This window comes from Bufo gargarizans, chromosome 2 (genome assembly GCF_014858855.1).
Source record: "Bufo gargarizans isolate SCDJY-AF-19 chromosome 2, ASM1485885v1, whole genome shotgun sequence".
Lineage (NCBI taxonomy): Eukaryota > Metazoa > Chordata > Amphibia > Anura > Bufonidae > Bufo > Bufo gargarizans.
The window spans coordinates 353,151,618-353,174,941 of record NC_058081.1 but is presented as its reverse complement, the minus strand read 5'-3'; the positions used below and the strand labels follow the sequence as shown (position 1 = coordinate 353,174,941).

General features: G+C 42.8%; 1 protein-coding gene across 1 annotated transcript in view; it reads left to right on the top strand.

Annotated features, from left to right (window-relative positions):
* The window catches only part of HTR4 (5-hydroxytryptamine receptor 4), a 576,608-nt gene that overhangs the window by 290,929 nt on the left and 262,355 nt on the right, over window positions 1-23,324 (top strand). The window contains exon 3 of the mRNA XM_044277452.1: window positions 14,111-14,236. Within this exon, the coding sequence (XP_044133387.1) occupies window positions 14,111-14,236 (126 nt within the window). The remainder of the gene's footprint in view (window positions 1-14,110; window positions 14,237-23,324) is intronic.

The following is a 23,324-nucleotide window of genomic DNA, read 5'->3' as shown; positions in this document are numbered from 1 at the left end:
TTTAGAGCCTCAAAAGCTCGGATGGCCTCGAGCGGCCAGACCTGGAAATTACTGCCCTTCCTGGTCAGATCCGTGAGAGGCTTGGCTAGCATAGAAAAGTCCCTGATGAACTTCCGATAATAATTGGCGAAGCCCAAAAAGCGCTGCAGGGCACGGAGACCACTGGGCTGGGGCCACTGTAAGACAGCCGAAACCTTCTCAGGATCCATGGAGAACCCCTCAGCGGAAATGATGTAACCTAAGAAGGTTACCTGGGATCGGTGAAATTCGCATTTCTCAAGCTTACCGAACAGCCTGTTCTCTCGTAACCGTTGCAACACTCGTCTGACATCCATAATGTGGGCCTCCATGGATTCAGAATATACCAAGATGTCATCCAAATAGACCACCACACACTGCTGCAACAGGTCACGGAAAACATCGTTGATGAATTCCTGGAAGACTGCGGGCGCATTGCACAACCCAAAGGGCATAACCAAGGATTCATAATGACCGGTCCTGGTGTTAAACGCGGTCTTCCACTCATCGCCCGCCTTGATCCTTACCAGGTTATATGCCGCCCTCAGGTCGAGTTTGGTAAAGACCGTGGCCCCTTTGAGGCGATCGAACAGCTCGGAAATCAAGGGTATCGGGTAAGCGTTCTTGATCGTGATGCGATTGAGACCCCTGTAATCGATGCAAGGCCTCAACTCACCGCCCTTCTTTTTCACAAAGAAAAATCCAGCCCCTGCCGGGGACGAGGATTTGCGAATGTGTCCGCGTGAAAGCGCCTCCCTCACGTACTCCTCCATGGCCTCATTCTCCGCTACCGACAGTGGATAGACTTTGCCACGAGGAGGAACGGCACCAGATTGTAACTCTATGGCACAATCGTATGGGCGGTGCGGAGGTAGGGCAACCGCGCGCACCTTATCGAATACATCCCGGTACTCTTCGTATTCAGGAGGCAACAGAGAGTCCGAGGAAGTACACAGCAACTTGACAGGCCCATGGATGCAACTAGCCCCACACTGCGGTGACCACGAGAGGATCTCGGCCGATCTCCAATCGAAAGTCGGATTATGCTTCTGGAGCCAGGGGTACCCCAAGACCACCGAGTAGTGTGGAGACGAAATCACCTGGAGACAGACCGACTCTCTGTGAACGGCACCAATGGCTATCCCCACTGGAAGGGTCTCATGAGTCACGTGTGGCGGCAGAAGGGGTCTGCCGTCTATCGCCTCAAGAGCCAGTGGGGAACCTCGAGGCTGCAGAGGAATGGAATTGGCGGCAGCGAACACACTATCAATGAACAAACCACCAGCACCAGAGTCCACCAACGCCTGGGTCGTCACCGAGCCCCCGACCCAGGAGAGGACAACAGTGATCAGTGGTTTGTCAACACGGGAAACCGGGGACGAGGAGAGTCCACCCAAGATCTGCCCCCGACAGGATCTCAGGTGCGAGCGTTTCCCGGACGGTTCAGACATGCCAACCGAAAATGCCCACCGAGACCACAGTACATGCATCGGCCCTCGCGTCTCCGGAGTACCCTCTCCCCCTCGGACAGGCGAGCAAACCCCAGCTGCATGGGTTCACCCCCAGACGAGTCATCCCCAGGAGGCGTGGGAGGAGAGGGAGGCACGGGTGGGACAGCAAACGTAGGCGCCAATCTGTTGGAAAACCTCCGCAGGCTCTCCTTAAAGGAAGGTCTCTCCCTGAGTCTGGTGTCAATCAAAATCAGGAAAGAAATAAGAGACTCGAGCTCCACTGGTAGGTCCTTAGCTGCAACCTCATCCTTCAAGGCATCCGAGAGACCATGAGAGAAAGCAGCGACCAGAGCCTCATTATTCCAGCCCACCTCTGCTGCCAGGGTACGAAACTCAATGGCGTATTCAGCTACGGATCGTGAACCCTGTCTGATGGACATAAGGAGCTTCGCAGCAGAGGCAGCACGAGCCGGCACATCGAATACCTTCCGAAGAGAAGCAACAAAACCGGAAAACTCGGCAACCACCGGATTGTTGTTCTCCCATAAAGGGCTGGCCCAGGCCAAGGCCTTGTCCGAGAGCAGCGAGATCAAGAAGCCCACCTTTGATCTCTCAGTAGGAAAGGCATGTGGCAGCAACTCGAAATAAATGCCCACCTGGTTAAGGAAACCTCGGCACTGAGTTGGCTCTCCCCCAAAGCGCTGTGGAAGGGGGGCAGAACCGGTCATACCCCGAGACACCGCAGGCGCAGCAACAGGTGTCGGGGTAGACTCTGGCGCAACAACCGGAGCGGCAGTAGGAGCGGGCCCAGGAGCGACAACCGACCCATCGGCAACGGAAGCGAAATGAGCCGTGCGTTCAAGCAGGGTTTGCAACGCCACAGCGAACCGACCCAACAGGTGATCCTGCTGATCAAGTCTGGCAACCAGCGTAGGTAGCGAGGATGGCCCTGTACCGTCAAAATTCATGGATTGGTCCTAATGTCATGGAACCATGAACCAGACGTACAACAAGAGATAAGTGGAAATAAGAAGGCTTTATTGAAAATCAAGCTGTAAGCAAAAGTCCAAACGGATGGCTAAACCGAAGCAGGGTCTTGCGTAGACAGAGGTCAGGAACCAGAAGGGTAGTCAGACGAAGCCTGGATCAGGAACCAGCAGGGTAGTCAGACGAAGCCAGGATCAGGAACCAACGGGGTAGTCAGACGAGGCCAGGATCAGGAACCAGAAGCAGCAGCAGTCTTAGAAGCATGTGAACACAGGAGGACCAAGCAAGGAACTGAAGCCACAGACCTCCTATATATATATGAGCTAGGCATCCAGCTCCTCCCAGTGGGAAGGAGAAGCCGCAGGGTGGGAGGCTACAAGAAACCCAGAAACCAAGATGGCCGCCAGCACATGTCAAACGAAGGAGAACAGTGAGAAGGTAAGACCATGACATAACGTTTCCATTTTACACTGTCCCTTTATTTATAGAGTCAAATATGCAGGCCGCTTCTCTATCGATACCCACTATACTTTGCAGTAATGGCGATAACTATTATCACTATAGATATTTTTCTGACAGATGGAAAGAATAGTCATCGGTCATAAAATGCATTTTTTACTCATTGACTGTTGTTTTCAATAACTGATTTTTTTTTAAACAACAATATTCAGCCACTTTTCAGACAGGTTTAATACAAGAGCTTTGTTTGTGACCATATTATGTATGCAACACCAAGACTTCCAACGGTTCATCAGAACCAGTGGTATGGGACTCATTTTTTCATGAACCACATGAGGTTCAGGTATTGGTTCCATAATACAGGAGTAATAAAGCCCCCAAATTATACCCATCTAAAAGCATTAAAAGAGGTTCAGGAATTTATCATTGTTAAATAGAATGTTTGTATCGAGGGATAAAAAAAATATATACCTATATAATTCCCAATATTTGCATTCTAAAGCTGGTGCATTCCTTCAGTTTTTGCATTTCTTTTTCACATGCAGCATTGACTATAGACATGTGTGGCATGTATGAACTCCTCACATCCTACATTTTTTGGAAAATTATATTTACATAAGTTCTCTGCTAGAATACACATTGTATTCCCAATTTTGTCCACTAATTACTGTTTGCTAAGTTGCATGAAGATAGTTGTATGTATTAATTATTAGGTTCTATTTTTCTACACAGAGGTTTTGTACTCTCAGAAAATGTAGATTTGGTAACCTAGAAGTGTTTTTTTGTGTACAGTATACATTTATAACACATAAGTAGATGATGGCAATATACTGCATAATACATTGCCTCTGTTCAAGTGTTTTTAAAGAGCTTTTTCATTTATTGATGATAGTTTAGGTCAGTGATGGTGAACCTTTTAGAGACCGAGTGCCCAAACTGCAACCAAATACCCACTTATTTATCGCAAAGTGCCAACACGGCAATTTAACCTGAATACCAATATAGTATATCTTCCATGTACTTTATCATTTAGCTATAATAGCTTAATAGCCTACATACAATGCGCTGCCTGTGCTGTTCATAGTGCGTCTTGTGCTGATGAATGGCAGGAAAAGTCTAAAGCATATTGGTACGCCATAGACTTTTTCCAAGGAGCGGGTGCCCACAGAGAGGGCTCTGAGTGCCGCCTCTGGCACCCGTGCCATAGGTTCGCCATCACTGGTTTAGGTCATTAATATTCGATCCATTATGATCTGACAACTTGAACCCCTGCTGATCTGTTGTTCCCTGTAGCCTCCGGGAAACTCAACACCATTAAAGGTTTATATGGTGTTTTGTGTTACTGCAGCTCAGCTCTTACTTCAGTGGGAGATGAGCTAAAGCAAACCAGCACAGCCACTACACTTGGAACAGAGTTATGCTGCATGCTCCATTCAAGAGCTAGTTCTGTTGCAAGAGACTGTAGGGAGCAGATAATTGATAGGGGTGTCAGACTTTCATGCATAAGATTTTAAAGGGGTTGTATGAGAATTAAGAAAATGAAAATACTTAAATATTACTTTAGTATAAATATATTCCCAAATACATTTCATTAGCTATAATGGTTCATTTTGTCTAGGGAGCAATCATTAGGAGAAATAAAATGGTCAACAGTCCATCAAGGCAATTGCAATCATCAGGTTGTCTGTGAGCAGAGACAGTTGGTAACAGGCATGAGAAAGTATTCTGCTAGATGCCTCTAGCTTTGCAAACATCTGGCAAATTATTTATTTTTCTTTATTTCGTTATTAGATCAAACTTGTACAAAAAGTTGGGTATGCTGATGCCATCTATATAAGGCCAAATGTACTTCGTCTTACTACTCAGTAGTCATAAAATAAATGTGATATTGTTATGGACAATTTTTTTTTTCTATACTTAGTAGTGCATTTTTGTAAATCAAAATACCAATTAAAAGCCCTACATGCGGAGAGGAAAATAGTGTGTAACGGTGTAAGTATCCACGTCACCCCAATATTAGGGGAAAGAACCCTTACTGCGTTCCTTCAGTTGGTTTCGGTTATCTATTATTTTTAAGGCAAATCTTGATACATGGTTGAGACAATCCTAACAGAAGTCATATTGTACAGAAATAGTAACAGCCTTTAAATTCTGATGGAATGAGCTCATATACATTTTCTTATTCATGACTTTCAGTTATGTAGAAGAATGTCACACATTTATGTTACACTTAGAAACCTGATTTTTTTTAGCCTTCAGTTCTGAAACACAGCCTGTGTAACAAACTCATGTGATAGCCCAGCATTTGCTTGTTGTGTCTAGGCAGGCTATGCTTAGAAAACCTTGCTGTTCTTTCTCAAATGTATCAGTTTGCAAAAGGATTGAGCTTATTGTATGCATGTTTCTTTTTAAACCTAATGCTACATGATTTTACCTTTTATTAACTCATGGAACACAAACATTTTCAAGTATATTGGTCACATGTCAAACCATTCAAAATAATCATCTGTTTTTGCTCCTTCAAGGTTCAAATTGATTGATTGACCTCATATGATGTGAGGAAACCCTTTGCCTGTCCTAGCCTTTTCAAGGTTCAAATTGATCAATTGACCTCATATGATGTGAGGAAACCCTTTGCCTATCCTAGCCTTTTTGCTCCTGAGGTCTATGTTCAGGCAGAGCTCTGTCCTAGTTATAACATTGCCAATTGGCTCTCTGTTTCTTACAAAAATAAAAATAAATTATAATTAGTTTGCAACCAGTACTCTATTGGGTTTCCTAAAATAAAAGGTTCTGCAGTCTGTCATGCAGAATTCAGTTACTGCAAGATGTGGCTATTGAGAAAATATATTATATCAAATTATACAAGTATTGACATAAGGAGATGATTTATAATGACTTGCATTGTTTGACATGAAATTTCCAAGCTACAATTGGCCGGGACTGTGAGCAGTATCTCCTGAATCTAAGCATAGTTAATGGACTCGGAGGAATGTATCATGATGGAATTTTTTAAGTCACTTTCTTCTAGAATAGCTACTCCACTTTTCCAATGCCAGCCTGTCATTTTGAAAGCTTTTTTAAAAGGTTGCAGTGATAAATCTACAGTGAAACTAACATGCCTAACCACTCCCTCTTTCCCACTCACTTTACTAAAGTGGTAACGGTGGTGTAAAATGTGACAAAATTCACAAATTTTGGTGTAAAATGGCACTTCCACCAACATATGTTACTTTTATACACCAATTTTATGACCACAATCTTGATACAATCCCTCCTCGGTGTGCTATGTACAGTACCTAAAATTCCTGAGACAGGGATCAGGGTTATTGCACTGACTACGTTCTCCTATATTCTTCTGCATGTCAGGCTTGGCATGAAAGTGATTTCTTATTTCAGAGCAAACCACAGACTGCAATCTTTATCATCTATGGTTCTGTGGTGGTGTTTTTGGTTTAGATGAACTTTGGAAGATCTGGCTGTCACTATTATGTAGCTGAATTATGACCATGTGAAAGTGTCCTCAGATAATTTCAAAATAGTCCCACTGAAATCCATTGCACTGCCAAACTTTTGTGTTAAAGAGTCCATTTCTAGAAATACGCCAAAAGGAGCAGAAATAATGAGGATAGATCCTGCTGGTGATACAAGCTTCAAAGCCAGTAGATACAAGTGCATGTGCTTTATTCATACAACGCATTTCAGGAGCATACCTCTCTGTTCAACCAGTCCATTCGGGACCTTGTCTGAATTAAGGGAGTAGTACACTCCAGAAACATGTTGCCCAAATAAAGCAACTGCACTTAACTATTTGTTTTCAAAGTGAATCTAGATACATGATTGAGATAATCCTCACCGAAGTCATACAGTACAGAAATAGTGCACTGCATATTTAGTGAAAATAGTGTTGTATAAGCAGAATACATGGCGTGCAGTAGAGGATGTCTGGCCCCTATACAGTCAGCTAAATGAACATTAAACATCACAGTAGTGTGGTATACTGTTTGCTGCCGAGGTTAATACATTTGCAATGGAAAATAATGTTTAAATTGCCCCTAGTAGATATCATTGGTAATAAAACTAATAGCAATTTATAGTCGTTACAAAGGCTGACTGCTAGGAAACCATATTTAAATGATTTTGTACTGTGTGATTTTTATAATCCTTTTTCATTGACAAAATTAAGTGCGCTATAGCCTGCTGTTTAAATACTATTAAACGCTTTGCCCTATGTCTACAACAGAAACACTAAATCTCTCAACTGTTGCATTCGGCAGAGACCACAGCTGAGATCTGATGTTCTAGATAAAAGGCAGCCACCTGGAAAGAAAATAAGATAAATTTTACAGTATTTTAGGTATTCCAGGATTCCCTAGACACACGTGACCTCATGTACCGGAGAAGGGATTTTTCTAAATTCCATCATTTATATACTGTGAACATAGATACCAGAGCAAAAGCATGTCTAATGGGATTATGGGGCTATAGGATTTATTTCTTATTACAGAGGTGGCAGCAGCTTTTTTCAGTAAATTCTGTTAATGCCTTATGCTAGCATACTTGCAGATTATCTATAGCACGGTGTAGAGCGATATATCATTAATTATGCACACAATTCAATAAAATTTGACATTAAGTAATCTACTCTTTTATACTAAATATATCTTTTATTTTAAATTCAAAATGAAAGGTTAAATTTGACACTAGCTCAATGATAGTATTTATTAGTAATAGTATCATATTGCAATAATTATTAGTCATGGCTTTTTATATTGTGACAATCATACATTATCGATTGTAGGACTGATCAGTTTTAGTATGGTAGACTGTTATTCTTTAAGTGTATACTCATGGAAATACTTCAGAAAAATGTATTGTTTTTTTTTAAATCACTAATATTGAAAGTATATTCAAGAAACACATGCACCATAAAAATGTTACTTTATTGAAAAGTATCACATAGATATCAAGTTCTTACATATATACAGATTTAGCCGTGACTATCTAGATCCTAGTCGCCACCCATATAGCACAGAATATGTCACATGCTGCTGGGGCAAAAAAAAAAAAATATATAATAATAATAGATTCATTGATATTTCAGATAAACTCTTGAATTTTAGAAACAAATTAACTGAACTAATCTCTACCCGGTTTATATAAAATTCAGTTTTTCTATATAGCCAGCTACATAGAAATTTACAGTTTACATTTTAATTTGTTAAAGCAGATTGTGGGAAAGTTACATTTTAAATGGATTACAGACAAACGGGGGAAACTTATTAAAGCTCTAGACCAGTTTTCTGTAGAAATGTTACAAATTTGGTTGCAATTGTGTGTCGAAATTGCAACTTTTTAGCCATTTCTGATGATCCGGCCAATTTTCTGACAAGAAGGAGGCCGGACTTCTTTAAAATGGTTGTCCGGGCTTTTATTATTGATGACCTATCCTCAAGTTAGGTCATCAATATCAGATCGTCGGGGTCCGACACCTGGCACCCCCACCAATCATCTGTATGAGGAGATGAGGTATGTGCAGTGTGCACTTGCTGTCTGCCTTCTCTCATCCTGTTTAGCACTGCTGTCTATGGCAAAGACAGAAAACTGGGGAACATTATGATAGAATAAGCTGGAGCAGAATTAATTTCTAGCCCACAGACAGCTGAAGATGAGACAAATTTATTAAAAGGGATGCAACGGCGGGCTTAATGAATCTCCTGCCATGGTGCTCAACACAAATTTACCTACACAGAGCCCTAAAGTCATCCTTACAGTCACTTTAACAGTGAAGTCTGCTTCCCGCATTACTTGTCCCTTAAACTGTACTGCTAACATTCTGTAGACGCTCACTGAAGCACAATTAACACAAATGCATATGTTACAAAAAATATATGATTGCAAATGCATATGTTACAAAAATGTATTAATTCAGTATTAGAAATGTCCCATTGTGTTGTGTCTACAGTTCATATGCAGACCTGTGTGTCCCCATGGTAACAGATTACAAACAAACTCTTGGTAGTATGATCTTGCAGTCATATTTCCATTTCTGTCCTTTTTTTTTGCAGATATAAATTTAAGGCAGGGGTGCACCTAGCCTTTCTGCTGCCTGAGGCGAAAACTAACTTCCCAATGCCAAATTCTCAACCTAACCAGCCCTACTGATAAAAGACATACTTGGAAAACATTACATACAGTGCTACAAAGCATACAGAGTAATACGGTGCCACATACCTCTTACATCCAGTGATGATTCCTCTGATGTAGATATTCTCTTTCTTTATCTCCTCCACTCAGACCAGACTGCCATGATGATTTCTTTCAGCCATCTCTTGTCTCTGCAGAGTTTGACAGACATCTTAGTTTCCTACTTTTCCTTCTTCCTCCCCACCTTTTGAACACCCCATCCTGCCTCCTCTAATACCATGCCCACTGTGCTCCCCAATACTATACTACAGAAACACCAGGAGTCCACTTGAAAATACTAGTACCATATAGATAGTGCGCCTTTCAATAATTATTGGCATACGGTGCCCTAAAAAATAACTGTCTGCAGCAAATAGTGTCCCTAACACTTATTTCTGTAAATATAGTGTCCTCCAAAAATAATTGTGCTAAGCTGATACTGTACCAGTAGTAATAATTCCCTGCCAGAGTGCATTATATGGTAACAGTGCCCCCAATAGTAATAATGTCCCTCATTTTGTCACCAGAAGTAATAATGCACCCATAGTACTCATACTAGTAATCATGTTCCCCGTAGTCCCTCAGTAGTAATAAAGGCCACCATAAGGCCCTCAGTAGTAATAATTCCTCCTATAATGTGTGCCAGTACAAAAAAATGTTTGCCACAAAATAATTCCCCCTTACATTGTGTGCCAGTACAAAAATGCTCTCTTATAATGTGTGCCAGTACAAAAATGCCCCTTTATGTGTGTCAATACAAAAAATGCTCCCTTATAACCTCTGCAAGTACAAAAATACCCTCTTTTAGTGCCCCCAGTAGAGCGAATGCCCCCATAGTGGACCCCTTAGAATGTGTGCTGGTACAAAAAATACCCCCTTATAATCTGTGCCAGTACAAAAATGCTCCCTTATAATGTGTGTCAGTACAAAAATTACCCCATTTTAGTGCCGCCAGTAGAATAAATGTCCCCATAGTGGCCCCCTTATAGTGTGTGTGCCACTACAAAAATCCTCCTTTTTAGAGCACCAAATGTCCCCACAGTGCTACCCCCATTGTGGCCCAACAGCATGCTGCCAATTACAACTATTAACCCCTTAAGGACTTAGGGCGTACCGGTACGCCCTATTTCCCGAGTCCTAAGTTTAAATCGCGATTGCGGCGCCCTGGGGGTTAATCCGAACAGGATGCCCGCTGAAATCATTCAGCCGGCATCTTGTCACATCGCTGTAAACCGCAGGTCAATTCAGACCTGCGGTTTTCAGTGCTTTCTGCAGTTTCTGATCCCCGCGGTCCCTGACCGTGGGGATCAGAAACTTTAGTGTGCCTAAGATATCGATTTTGCCCCCCCCCCCCTGCACCCCTGCATGATTTTATGCCGGCGGGTGGTGCAATGGAAGGGTTGTGGGCGGTGCGGCAGGCGGGATTGCCTCCTCTTGAAAATTCATTGGTGTTCAGTGTTTATACCAGAGTGTCAGCACATTGCTGACACTCTGGTATAAACGGCTGACATCTGTGCAGATGTCAGCCATTTAACCCGTTCCATACCGCGGTCCGTACGGACCGATATATGGAAAAGGTTAACTGTCAGGAAGCTCCCTACCTCTCCCATCGGGGGGCTGCTGTGCCTTTGCAGCCCCCAGACAGGATGGGGTCACAGAGGGAGGGAGCCCCCCTCCTTACCCTTCCCCATCTGCGAAGTTGTGGCCACAACTGAGCAGACAGGGAAGGTTCCCATGGCAACAGGACGCCTTCTCAGGCATCCTGCTGTCCATGGTGCTGAACAGATCTGTGCTAAAGGCATAGATCTGTTCAGACAAAGTGTAAGTAAAATACAGTACAATACACTATATAGTGTACTGTACTGTATTATACAGACATCAGACCCACTGGATCTTCAAGAACCAAGTGGGCCTGGGTCAAAAAAAATGTAAAAAAAAATAAAAAAAGTTCAGATAAAAAAAAAACATTTATCACTGAATAAAAAAAATAATACACTACACATATTAGGTATCGCCGCGTCCGTAACGACCTGATCTAAAAAACGGTCATGTTACTTTCCCCGCACGGTTAACGCTATATAAAAAAAAAAAATTTAAACTATGAGAAAATTGAAATTTTGCCCACCTTACTTCCCAAAAAAGGTAATAATTGTGATCAAAAAAGTTGCATGTACGCCAAAATAGTACCAATCAAACCGTCATCTAATCCTGCAAAAATCATTCCCTACCCAAGATAATCGCCCAAAAACTGAAAAAACTATGGCTCTTAGACTATGGAAACACTAAAACGTGATTATTATTTTTTGTTTCAAAAATGAAATCATTGTGTAAAACTTACATAAATAAAAATAAAGTATATATATTAGGTATCGTCGCGTCCGTATCGACCGGCTCTATAAAAATATCACATGACCTAACTCCTTAGGTGACCACCGTAAAAAAATAAAAACGGTGTAAAAAAAGCCATTTTTTGTCATCTTACATCACAAAAAGTGTAATAGCAAGCGATCAAAAAGTCATATGCACCCAAAAATAGTGCCAATCAAACCGTCATCTCATCCCGCAAAAATGATACCCTACTTAAGATTATCGCCCAAAAACTGAAAAAACTATGGCTCTTAGACTATGGAGACACTAAAGCATTTTTTTTTTTTTTAAAATGAAGTCATTGTATAAAACGTACATAAATAAAAAAAAAAATATACATTTTAGGTATTGCCGCGTCCGTGACAACCTGCTCTATAAAATTACGACATGATCTAACCTGTCAGATGAATGTTGTAAATAACAAAAAAAACGTGCCAAAAAAGCTATTTCTTGTTACCTTGCCGCACAAAAAGTGTAATATAGAGAAACCAAAAATTATATGTACCCTAAACTAGTACCAACAAAACTGCCATCCTATCCCGTAGTTTCTAAAATGGGGTCACTTTTTTGGAGTTTCTACTCTAGGGGTGCATCAGGGGGGCTTCAAATGGGACATGGTGTAAAAAAAAACAGTCCAGCAAAATCTGCCTTCCAAAACCGTATGGCATTCCTTTCGTTCTGCGCCCTGCCGTGTGCCCGTACAGCAGTTTACGACTACATATGGGGTGTTTCTGTAAACGACAGAATCAGGGCCATAAATAATGAGTTTTGTTTGGCTGTTAACCCTTGCTTTGTAACTGGAAAAAAAATATTAAAATGGAAAATCTACAAAAAAAGTGAAATTTTGAAATTGTATCTCTATTTTCCATTAAATCTTGTGCAACACCTAAAGGGTTAAAAAAGTTTGTAAAATCAGTTTTGAATACCTTGAGGGGTGTAGTTTCTTAGATGGGGTCACTTTTATGGAGTTTCTACTCTAGGAGTGCATCAGGGAGGTTTTAAATGGGACATGGTGTCATAAAACCAGTGCAGCTAAATCTGGCTTCCAAAAACCATACGGTGCACCTTTCCCTCTACGCCCTACTGTGTGCCCATACAGTAGTTTACGGCCACATATGGGGTGTTTCTGTACACAGGGCAATAAAGATACAGTCTTGTTTGGCTGTTAACCCTTGCTTTGTTAGTGGGAAAAATGGGTTAAAATGGAAAATTAGGCAAAATAAATGAAATTCTCAAATTTCATCCCCATTTGCCAATAGCTCTTGTGCAACACCTAAAGGGTTAACGAAGTTTGTAAAATCAGTTTTGAATACCTTGAGGGGTGTATTTTATAGAATGAGGTCATTTTTGGGCGGTTTCTATTATGTAAGCCTCGCAAAGTTACTTCAGACCTGTAGTGGTCCCTAAAAATTGGGTTTTTGTAAATTTCTTAAAAATTTCAAGATTTGCTTCTAAACTTCTAAGCCTTGTAACATTCCCAAAAAATAAAATATCATTCCCAAAGTAATTCAAACATGAAGTAGACTTATTGGGGAATGTAAAGTCATCACAATTTTTGGGGGTATTACTATGTATTACAGAAGTAGAGAAATCTTTGGAAAATTAGGTATTTGTGCTCTGAGCTGTATGCAACCTGTCTAGGCAGTGCGCTCATGGCTGTTCTGGTGCCTCACCTCGCCTCATTGTCGGTGCATCCCTGATTTAAGAGAATAAAAGACATTATGACCAACTAAAGAATACTGTTAAACCTTCAAGTTAACTTCATGGTCGAAATGGGAATAACCTGAGTACGTTCCGGCCAGTGAGGTAAGTGGAGTTACAGAAATGGCCAAGCCGGCTGCATTCTGATGTTTCTGTAACTCCCATAACCGTGAATGAGTGTCTGAAACAGCATAGCTTGCTGTGCTACTTTGTTTGTGTAGCTCCCATTTATATAGTATCCGACCACCCCCTGCCAGCTTGTTCTCGGGTTTAATTCTTCTTCTTCCATGAAATGCAGAAATGGGAATAACCATTTAAGCTGAATAAATGAAAGCTATAAATGACAAGTCTGTGTAGATATGCAGGGTACTCTTACTGAGAATTTACAGTATCACTACATGACAAGGCAGATTTCCCTTTCAGAAGTCTGGGAGAGCAATGGAACATCCCTGTGCAACCTGTTTGGCCGCAAAATATTGGTTGTTAATGTATTGGAAATGAAGGACTTCTCCATGATAATCATAATATTAAGCACTTTAAATATAGTTAAGGCCTCATGCACACGACCATTTTTTTTTTTTGCGGTCCGCAAATTGCCGAACGGCACGGACAGCCACTGACATAACTGCCTATTCTTGTCCACAAAATGGACAAGAATAAGACAGGTTATATTTTTTTTGCGGACCACGGAATGGAGAAACGGATGCGGACAGCAGACAGAGTGCTCTCCGCATCTTTTGTGGCCCCATTGAAGTGAATGGGTCCTCATCCTAGCTACAAAAACTGCGGCTCGGATGCGGACCAAAACAATGGTCGTGTGCATGAGGCCTAAAGGTGTTATTTGACTAAATATACATACTGTATATCATACAATAGTTAATAAACCTTTTCAACAACCTGTGCTGCAGTTAATCTTGCCACATTGTTTTTTTTTTTAATAGAGCACAAGAGGGATTCAGTGTTGGGGAGAAGATAGTTCTCATCACCTTCATCACAACAGTCATCCTGATGGCCATTCTGGGTAACCTTCTAGTGATGGTGGCAGTATGCAGAGATAGACAGCTAAGGTGAGTCACAACTTATATATTGGTATTACGTTTGGATGGCATTGCAGTTCTTAATACCACAGCACAGGAAGCACCAGATATGTGTAATAGGATTGCATTTCAGCAAGCCTTGCTTCCAGTGTCGGACTGGGGTACCTAGGGCCCACCCTACAGCTACCAAGAAGAAATATTACTTGTTCATTATTCGGGCTTATGCACTTGAATATTTGCAGTTTAGCACACAATACTGGACAGTATTGTGCACTGCTCTATATCAGATATATCTCATTAAGCAGCTCATTGTAGTTGATAACCTAATCTGTTAAGGTCCTTTTACACAGGGTGACAGAGCAAGAGATTGTTGGGAAGGAAGCGTTCCTTCCTAACAATTGCCTGCTCTTTAATGGAGGAGAACGCTGTATTTACATGCAGTGATCTCCATTGTATGGGAGCAGTGATTACTACTATCAATGTTCTTCCCCATACTGACTAGTTGTTTTCCGGCAGCAGATCGTGATTAGATAGCACAATCTACTTCCAGTAAATGACCATTTTTATGTGCGTACAAACGATCGAATTACGGTTACCGATAATTTTCTATGGGGCCGCCACAAATAGCCATGCGCTGGCTCGGCTATTTCCGTCTGGCCCATAGAAGTGAATGGAAGTGGTGGCTGGTCATGAGCAGTGCGCTCCCATTCACTTCTATGGGGAGACCACTTGGTGGTGGCTAGATCAGAGTCCCTCCGTTACTGATATAGATGGGACCCTCTATAAAACAAGCCATATGCCCCCATTGGCTGAGATAAGACAATCCCTTTAAAGGGTTTCTACCGCCAGAAATACTGTTATGTAGATGATTGACATTAGCGATTCGCTAATGTCAACACTACATAACAGCATGTTTCTAACGGTAGTTCCTGCAGCCGTTTTTGTTAAAAACGTACTTTTATAGATATGCTAATGAGCCTCTAGGTGCTATGTGGGCGTCATTAGCACCTAGAGGGCTCCGTTCACTAACCATTTCAGCCGCCCATCACGTCCCTCCAGCCCGCCCCGCTCCTGTTGATTGACGTGAAACTTCTCAGTATCGAGTACCAATTCCCGCGCCTGCGCCGTGCGCTTCTGTATTCGGCGCAGGCGCAGTGAGTGAATGCCGCGCTCCTGGTGCCGGCTTCCTCATTGTAACGTAGTTGGCCAGGCGCAGTGAGAAAGTCGGCGCCGGGAGAATACAGAAGCGCACGGCGCAGGCGCGGGAGTTGGTACTCGATACTGAGAAGTTTCACGTCAATCAACAGGAGCGGGGCGGGCTGGAGGGACGCGATGGGCGGCTGAAATGGTTAGTAAACGGAACCCTCTAGGTGCTATCGACGCCCACATAGCAACTAGAGGCTCATTAGCATATCTATAAAAGTACGTTTTTAACAAAAACGGCTGACTAATGTCAGTCAGCTACATAACAGTATTTCTGGTGGTAGAAACCCTTTAAGTTTTACACAGTGAAAAATATCTTTTTGTGTTACAATTTTCTAAGCGCCATATTTTTTTTTATTTTTTGGGGCGATTGTCTTATGTAGAAGCTTGTTTTTTGCACGATGAAGTGACAGTTTGGTTGGTACCATTTCGGAGTACATACGATTTTTAGATTGCTTGGCATTAGACTTTGGTTAGGCAATGTTTTTATTTAGTTTTTTTATGGCATTCACCTGATGGGATAGATCATAGTAACATAGTATAAATAAGGCCGAAAAAAGACATTTGTCCATCCAATTCGGCCTGTTATCCTGCAAGTTGATCCAGAGAGAGGCAAAAAAAAACTCTGAGGTACAAGCCAAAAATTCCTTCCCGACTCCAATCAGGCAATCAGAATAACTCCCTGGATCAACGATCCATCTCTAGAAGCTATAGTCTGTAATATTATTACCCTCCAGAAATACATCCAGGCCCCTCTTGAATTCTTTTATTGTACTCACCATCACCACCTCCTCAGGCAGAGAGTTCCATAGTCTCACTGCTCTTACCGTAAAGAATCCTTTTCTATGTTTGCGTACAAACCTTCTTTCCTCCAGACGCAGAGGATGTCCCCTTGTCACAGTCACAGTCCTGGGAATGAACAGATAATGGGATAGATCTCTGTACTGGCTCCTGATATATTTATACATAGTAATGAGATCTCCCCTCAGTTGTCTTTTTTCTAAAGTGAATAAACCTACTTTTGATAATCTTTCAGGGTACTATAGTTGACCCATTCCAGTTATTACTTTAGTTGCCCTCCTCTGAACCCTCTCCAGCTCTGCTATGTCTGTCTTGTTTACAGGAGCCCAGAACTGTACACAGTACTCCATGTGTGGTCTGACTAGCGATTTGTAAAGTGGTAAGACTATATTCTCATCATGGGCATCTATGCCCCTTTTGATGTAACCCATTATCTTATTGGCCTTGGCAGCAGCTATCTGACACTGGTTGTTAATGCTTAATTTGCTGTTTATTAAAATTCCTAGGTCCTTTTCCATGTCAGTGTTACCGAGTGTTTTACCATTTAGTATGTACGGGTGACTTGCATTATTCCTTCCCATGTGCATAACCTTACATTTGTCAGTGTTAAACCTCATCTGCCACTTCTCTGCCCAAGCTCTAATCTATCCAGTTTGCTCTGTAGTAGTATACTGTCCTCTTCAGTGTTAATTACTTTACACAGTTTAGTGTCAAGTGCAAACATTGATATTTTACTGTGCAAGCCTTCTACACGATCATTAATAAATATATTGAAGAGAATAGGGCCCAATACTGACCCCTGAGGTACCCCACTAGTGACAGTGACCCAATCTGAGTGTGTACACTTAATAACCACCCTCTGTTTTCTATCACTGAGCCAGTTACTTACCCACATACAGACGTTTTCTCCCAGTCTGAGCATTCTCATTTTATATACTAACCTTTTATGTGGTACAGCGTCAAGTGCTTTGGAGAAGTCCAGATACACGACATCCATTGATTCACCACTGTCAATTCTAGAACTTACCTCCTCATAGAAACTGATTAAATTAGTTTGACATGACCGTTCCCTCATGAAGCCATGCTGATATGGCGTTATTTGCTTGTTTTCATTGAGATCCTCCAAGATAGCATCTCTTAGAAATCCTTCAGTTTACCCACAACAGATATTAAACTTACCGGCCTACAGTTTCCAGGCTCTGTTTTTGGACCCTTTTTGAATATTGGCACCACATTTGCTATGTGCCAATCCTGTGGAACACGCCCTGTCAGTATAGAGTCTGTAAATATCAGAAATAAGGGTCTGGCTATGACATTACTTCATTCTCTTAGGATACGGGAGTGTATGCCATCCGGTCCTGGCGATTTGTCTATGTTAATCTATTTAAGTAGCTGTTGTACTTCTTCCTGGGTCAGACAGGACACTTTTAATGGGGAATTTACTTTTACATTCTGCATTTCATCTGACAGTTTATTTTCCTCAGTGAATACATTGGAGAAAAAAATATTTAATAGCTTTGCTTTCTCCTCGTCACTCTCTGCAACTTCCCCCTCATTGCTCTGTAGATGGCAGACACCTTCAGATTTATACTTTTTACTATTTATATAATTGAAGAACATTTAGGGTTAGTTTTGCTCTCTTAATCTCTTGGTCTCTAGTTTGGCGGCTTTTTTTTGTTTTTTTACATATTCAACTTTTTTCCTTATAGTTTTTCAGTGCTTCCTCGCTACCTTCCTGTTTTAGTGATTTAAATGCTTTATTTTTGTTATTTATTGCTTTCATTACAGTTCTATTTATCCACATTGGTTTCTTCTTGTTCCTTAACCCTTTTTTTCCTATAATGTATGTACCTCTCACAATTAGATTGTAGGATGCTTTTAAAAATATCCCATTTTGTGGCGGTATTTTTATGCTTGAGTACTTTGTCCCAGTTAGTTACGCCTATGGCTTCTCTTAGTTGGCTAAATTTTTCTTTTTTGAAGTTTGGTATTTTTGTTCCTCCCTGTAGAAACACTTGTTTGAAAGATAATTGGAAGGTTATTACTTTATGGTCACTATTTCCTAGGTGTCCCCCTAACCTGCACATCTGTTGTTCTGTGAGGTCTTTTGGTTAATACTAAGTCCAGTATGGCCGTCCCTCTAGTCAGGTTCTGAACCAGTTGGGAAAGGTATTTGTCTTTGGTTTTTGCCAAGAGCCTGTTTCCTTTATGAGATGTATAGCTTTCAGTTTCCAAGTCTATATCTGGGTAGTTGAAGTCCCCCATAATAACTACCTCATAATGATTTGTCGCCTTGTCTATCTCGTTAAGTGGTAGATTTACTGTGGACTCTGGTATATTAGGTGGTTTATAATAAACTCCTATTAGTAATTTATTATTATTTTTGCCTCCATGTATTTCTACCCACAGTGACTCCACATGTTCATGTTCCTCACTTATATCTTCTCAAACTGTAGGCTTTAGACAGGACTTTACATAAAGGCAGACCCCTCCCCCTCTCCGGTTTTGATGATCCTTTCTAAACAGACTGCAGCCTTGTATATTAAGTGCCCAGTCATAGTTATCATCCAGCCATGTCTCAGTTATTCCCACTATGTCATAGTCCTCCTCACGCATGACTAATTCCAGTTCCTCAGTTTTATTAGTCAGGCTTCTGGCATTAGTATACATACAATTAAGATCTTCCCATCCTAAAACGTAATTACCCTCTCCCCCAGTCCCTAGTTTAAACACTCCTCCAGCCTTCTAGCCATCTCTACCCCCAACACAGCTGCCCCTTCCCCATTGAGGTGCAGCCCATCCCTACGATAGAGCCTGTAGCTGACAGAGAAGTTGGCCCAGTTCTCCAGGAACCCGAACCCCTCCTTCCTACACCAGTTCTTGAGCCACTTGTTAACCTCCCTAATCTCCCGCTGCCTTTTTTGTGTGGCTCGTGGTACAGGCAGTATTTTGGAGAACACTACCTTTGAGGTCCTTGCCCTAAGCTTTTGACCTAAATCCCTAAAATCATTTTTAAGGACTCTCCAGCTTCCTCTAACTTTGTCATTGGTTCCAATATGGACCATGACTGATGGATCTTCTCCAGCCTCTCCCAGTAATCTGTCAACTCGATCAGCGATGTGTCAAACTCTAGCGCCAGGAAGACAACACACTTTTCGGCGATCACGGTCTTTGTGACAGATTGCCATTTCTAATAATAGATTCTCCCACTACCAGCACCTGTCTGCCCTGCCCTGCTCTCCTGATTACTGGAGCTGACATTCCCTTGACTGGCAGAAGAAGTGTCCGGCTGCAGCAGTGCTGTCCCTGAACCGACATCCCCCTCATCTGCCAACCGTGCAAACTTGGGATTTTTAAGTCAACGGAACCAGGGATTCCCAAGCTGGTACTTGCCCAGCCTTAAGCTGCTTATCTCCTGCGATTTGACGAGTGCAGGTACATTCAGCTTAGAATAACCATGTGATATATTTTTATAGAGCTGGTCGTTACAGATGCAGCAATACCTAATATATGGCTGTTTTTCATTTTTTCTGTTATTTATAATTTTACATGACTTTTATTATGGGAAAGCTGCATTTTTTTTTTTTTACTTGCAACCTAGGTATCCTACAGGTTAAAAAAACAACTAAAGCACAAAATGAAACAAAAATACAATATTTTTTTACATTTACAGAGCTGTGTGAGGACTCATTTTTTGAGGGTCCAATCTGTACTATATTGACTATATGTTGGAGTGTGTATGACTTTTTCAGCAATGTTTATTAAAATTTTTGTAGCATGCCATCATAATTGTGATATAAAACTGCAGCATGTTGCAGGAAAACTATAACTCCCAGCAGATCCAGAAGGTTTGCATCTCACAGGGCATGCTAGGAGTCATAATTTCCTGAGGGGAATGCAGTAAAATGTGAAATTATACTATATATATTTATTAAACAATAGATTTACTTATATTTCATACTGTCTTGGGGGACTAGCGGCAGCCTGTTATGTCCCCCACTGAGTCACAGGCAGCTTCAGTTTCATGGGGGACACAGCAGCACCACCAGCACGTCTGCACAATCAGGAGCACAGTAAAAGCTATAATATGGGCGGGCGGCAGGGCTCTGTGAGGGCTCAGCGTGAGTGCAGAGCAGGGAGTGAGAAGGAAGTGCAGGCACTGCACCACATGTATCAAGAGGCAGGTCCTGCCGCCCACTGAAAGATGGCAGCGCCAGACGCCAGCATCACTGCAGGGCAAATTAAGTGGCGAGATGATCAAGATAAAAGGTGGGCGCTGTGTATGGCAGCATCAAGTGGGCGCTGTGTATGGCAGCTTCAGGTTGGCACTGTGTATGGCAGCTTCAGGTTGGCAGGTTGGCGCTGTGTATGGCAGCGTCAGGTGGGGCAAGTGTATGGCATACAGAAGGTGGGGACCTTCTGTATGCCATACACTTGCCCCACCTGACGCTGCCATACACAGCGCCAACCTGCCAACCTGAAGCTGCCATACACAGTGCCAACCTGAAGCTGCCATACACAGCGCCCACTTGATGCTGCCATACACAGCGCCCACCTTTTATTTTTAGCCAAGGAGGAGTACAAATTTTGCAGTAATTCACATATATAATGCATACTGCGCCCGCCTGAAGCTGCCATACACAGGGCCCGCCTGACGCTGCCATACACTGCGCCCCCCTGATGCTGCCATACACAGCACCAACCTGACGCTGCCATAAATAGGGCCCACCTGATGCTGCCATACACAGCACCCACCTGACGCTGCCATACACAGCGCCCACCTGACGCTGCCATACACAGCGCCCACCTGACGCTGCCATGCACAGCTCCAACCTGAAGCTGCCATGCACAGCTCCAACCTGAAGCTGCCATACACAGCGCCCACCTGATGCTGATATACACAGTGCCTGTCTGACATTGCCATACACAGTGCCCTCCTGAAGCTGCCATACACAGCGCCGACCTGATGCTGCCATACAGAGCGCCCACCTGACGCTGCCATACACAGCGCCCACCTGATGCTGCCATACACAGGGCCCGCCTGACGCTGCCATTCACTGCGCCCCCCTGACGCTGCCATACACATGGCCCGTCTGACGCTGCCATACCCAGGCCCCCTGATGCTGCCATACACAGCACCCACCTGACGCTGCTATACACACCGCCCACCTGACGCTGCCATACACAGCTCCAACCTGAAGCTGCCATACACAGCGCCTGCCTGACGCTGCCATACACAGCGCCCTCCTGAAGCTGCCATGCACAGGGCCTGCCTGACGCTGCCAAACACTGCCCCCCCCCGACGCTGCCATACACAGCACCCACCTGACGCTGCCATACACAGCGCCGACCTGAAGCTGCCAAACACAGCGCCCACCTGACGCTGCCATACACAGCGCCCGCCTGACGCTGCCATGCACAGGGCCCGCCTGACACTGCCATGCACAGCGCCCCCCTGACGCTGCCATACACAGCGCCCGCCTGACGCTGCCATACACAGCGCTGCCTGACGCTGCCATACACAGCACCTGCCTGACGCTGCCATACACAGCGCCCTCCTGACGCTGCCATACACAGTGCCTGCCTGAAGCTGCCATACACAGGGTGGGCCAGTCTGAGCCTGCTTGCTTCAGATCATCCTCATAGCATGCAATTTGCAAAACTGATAGCCTATATTTCCTGAACCACAAAGCCCCTTTTCCTCTAGAGGAATTCAACCACTAATTAGAGCTAAGAAATTCTCTGTCATATTCTTAGAGGCTTATTATATAAAGACTCGACCCTGTCTTAAATTTTTAGCTAAATATGTCATAGATATAAGCTTTTGCCTGCTTTTTTTCTCTGCTGACTTCTCAGTTTGACACCTGTCAGGGTTATTGGATGCAGCATTATTAAATTGTATTCTCTATACAGTTAGTGAGATGAACAAAAACGAAGAAATGAAGAAATCATTAAAAGAGAAGCTCTCATAGTTTAATGCAGATTAGTATACTAACACTCTAGACGTGGCTGCGCTCTGTAGTAAACTTTTGAATTCCCCCACCCATGCTCGGATTGGCCCACAGGGGTACAGGTGAATCCCCCGGTGGGCCCCTGAGCAATGTGGGGCCCGAGTCTCCCACCTCCTGTAAAAGTGGCACATAACACAGTAGATTTACTGCACTACCTATATTCAGTGTACAGCACCTCCACCAGCCTATGTCCATATAAAAAAACTTGATAGATTATAAAAGAAACTCCCCAGTTTATTATTATAGACATGATCAGGAATCTGAGATGACTTATAGGTGTAGAGCAAAGCTTGCCAGTATCCTCTTTTCACCTTCTCAAAGGTGCTGCAGGGACCCCAATTTTCAATTATCTGGGAGCATCTTGCTGCTGTATGAGCAGGTAATATTTGAACGTATCCATACGGTTGGCCCCCAAAATAAATTCTACTGGTGGGCCCTAGGCACCCCAGTCTGGCACTGCCCCCACCCCCCTCCCTGCTGTGTTACAACCTGGATGCCGCAAAAAATATATATTTAAATGTGTTTTTACACAGCACAAGAAATCATCTACCCAGAGGAGCAGGCACACCCATTCTCCTCTGGCAGCTTCCATCTTGCCTAGTGCTGCTTATTTCAAACATGCACAATCCCCCACAGACTGAAACCTGCCAGAATTAGCTAGATATTATGAGATCTCCCAGCTATGATTAAATTACTGCTATTACATTTGAATTGTTTAGCTATAATTGAAATTTAATAGCAGTCTTTTCTTCTTGATAACTAGATATCCTTGTAATAGTGCCCCTCTTTTGCCCCACGCTGAAAGTGTGTCCCACACACAGTAATAGTGAAGATAGAGTTGACAGTGATGACCACCAGGTCCCCCTTATACAGCGGGTCCCATAGCAGCTGCTATGGTGGTAGTTATGCCAATGCCCTAATAAGACTGGTGGTAGTTATACTAATGACCTAAGAATAATGTATAATTTAAACCCATTACTGTCTTGGGTTTCTTCTTCTTAACTGAGACCATTAAGTGTAGTCTTGTATAATGTTAGAAGTTCTAAAAGCTTAGAACCTGTGTCAGGAAGACAATCATTTGTATGTCCTGTTTTTTGGAAGTT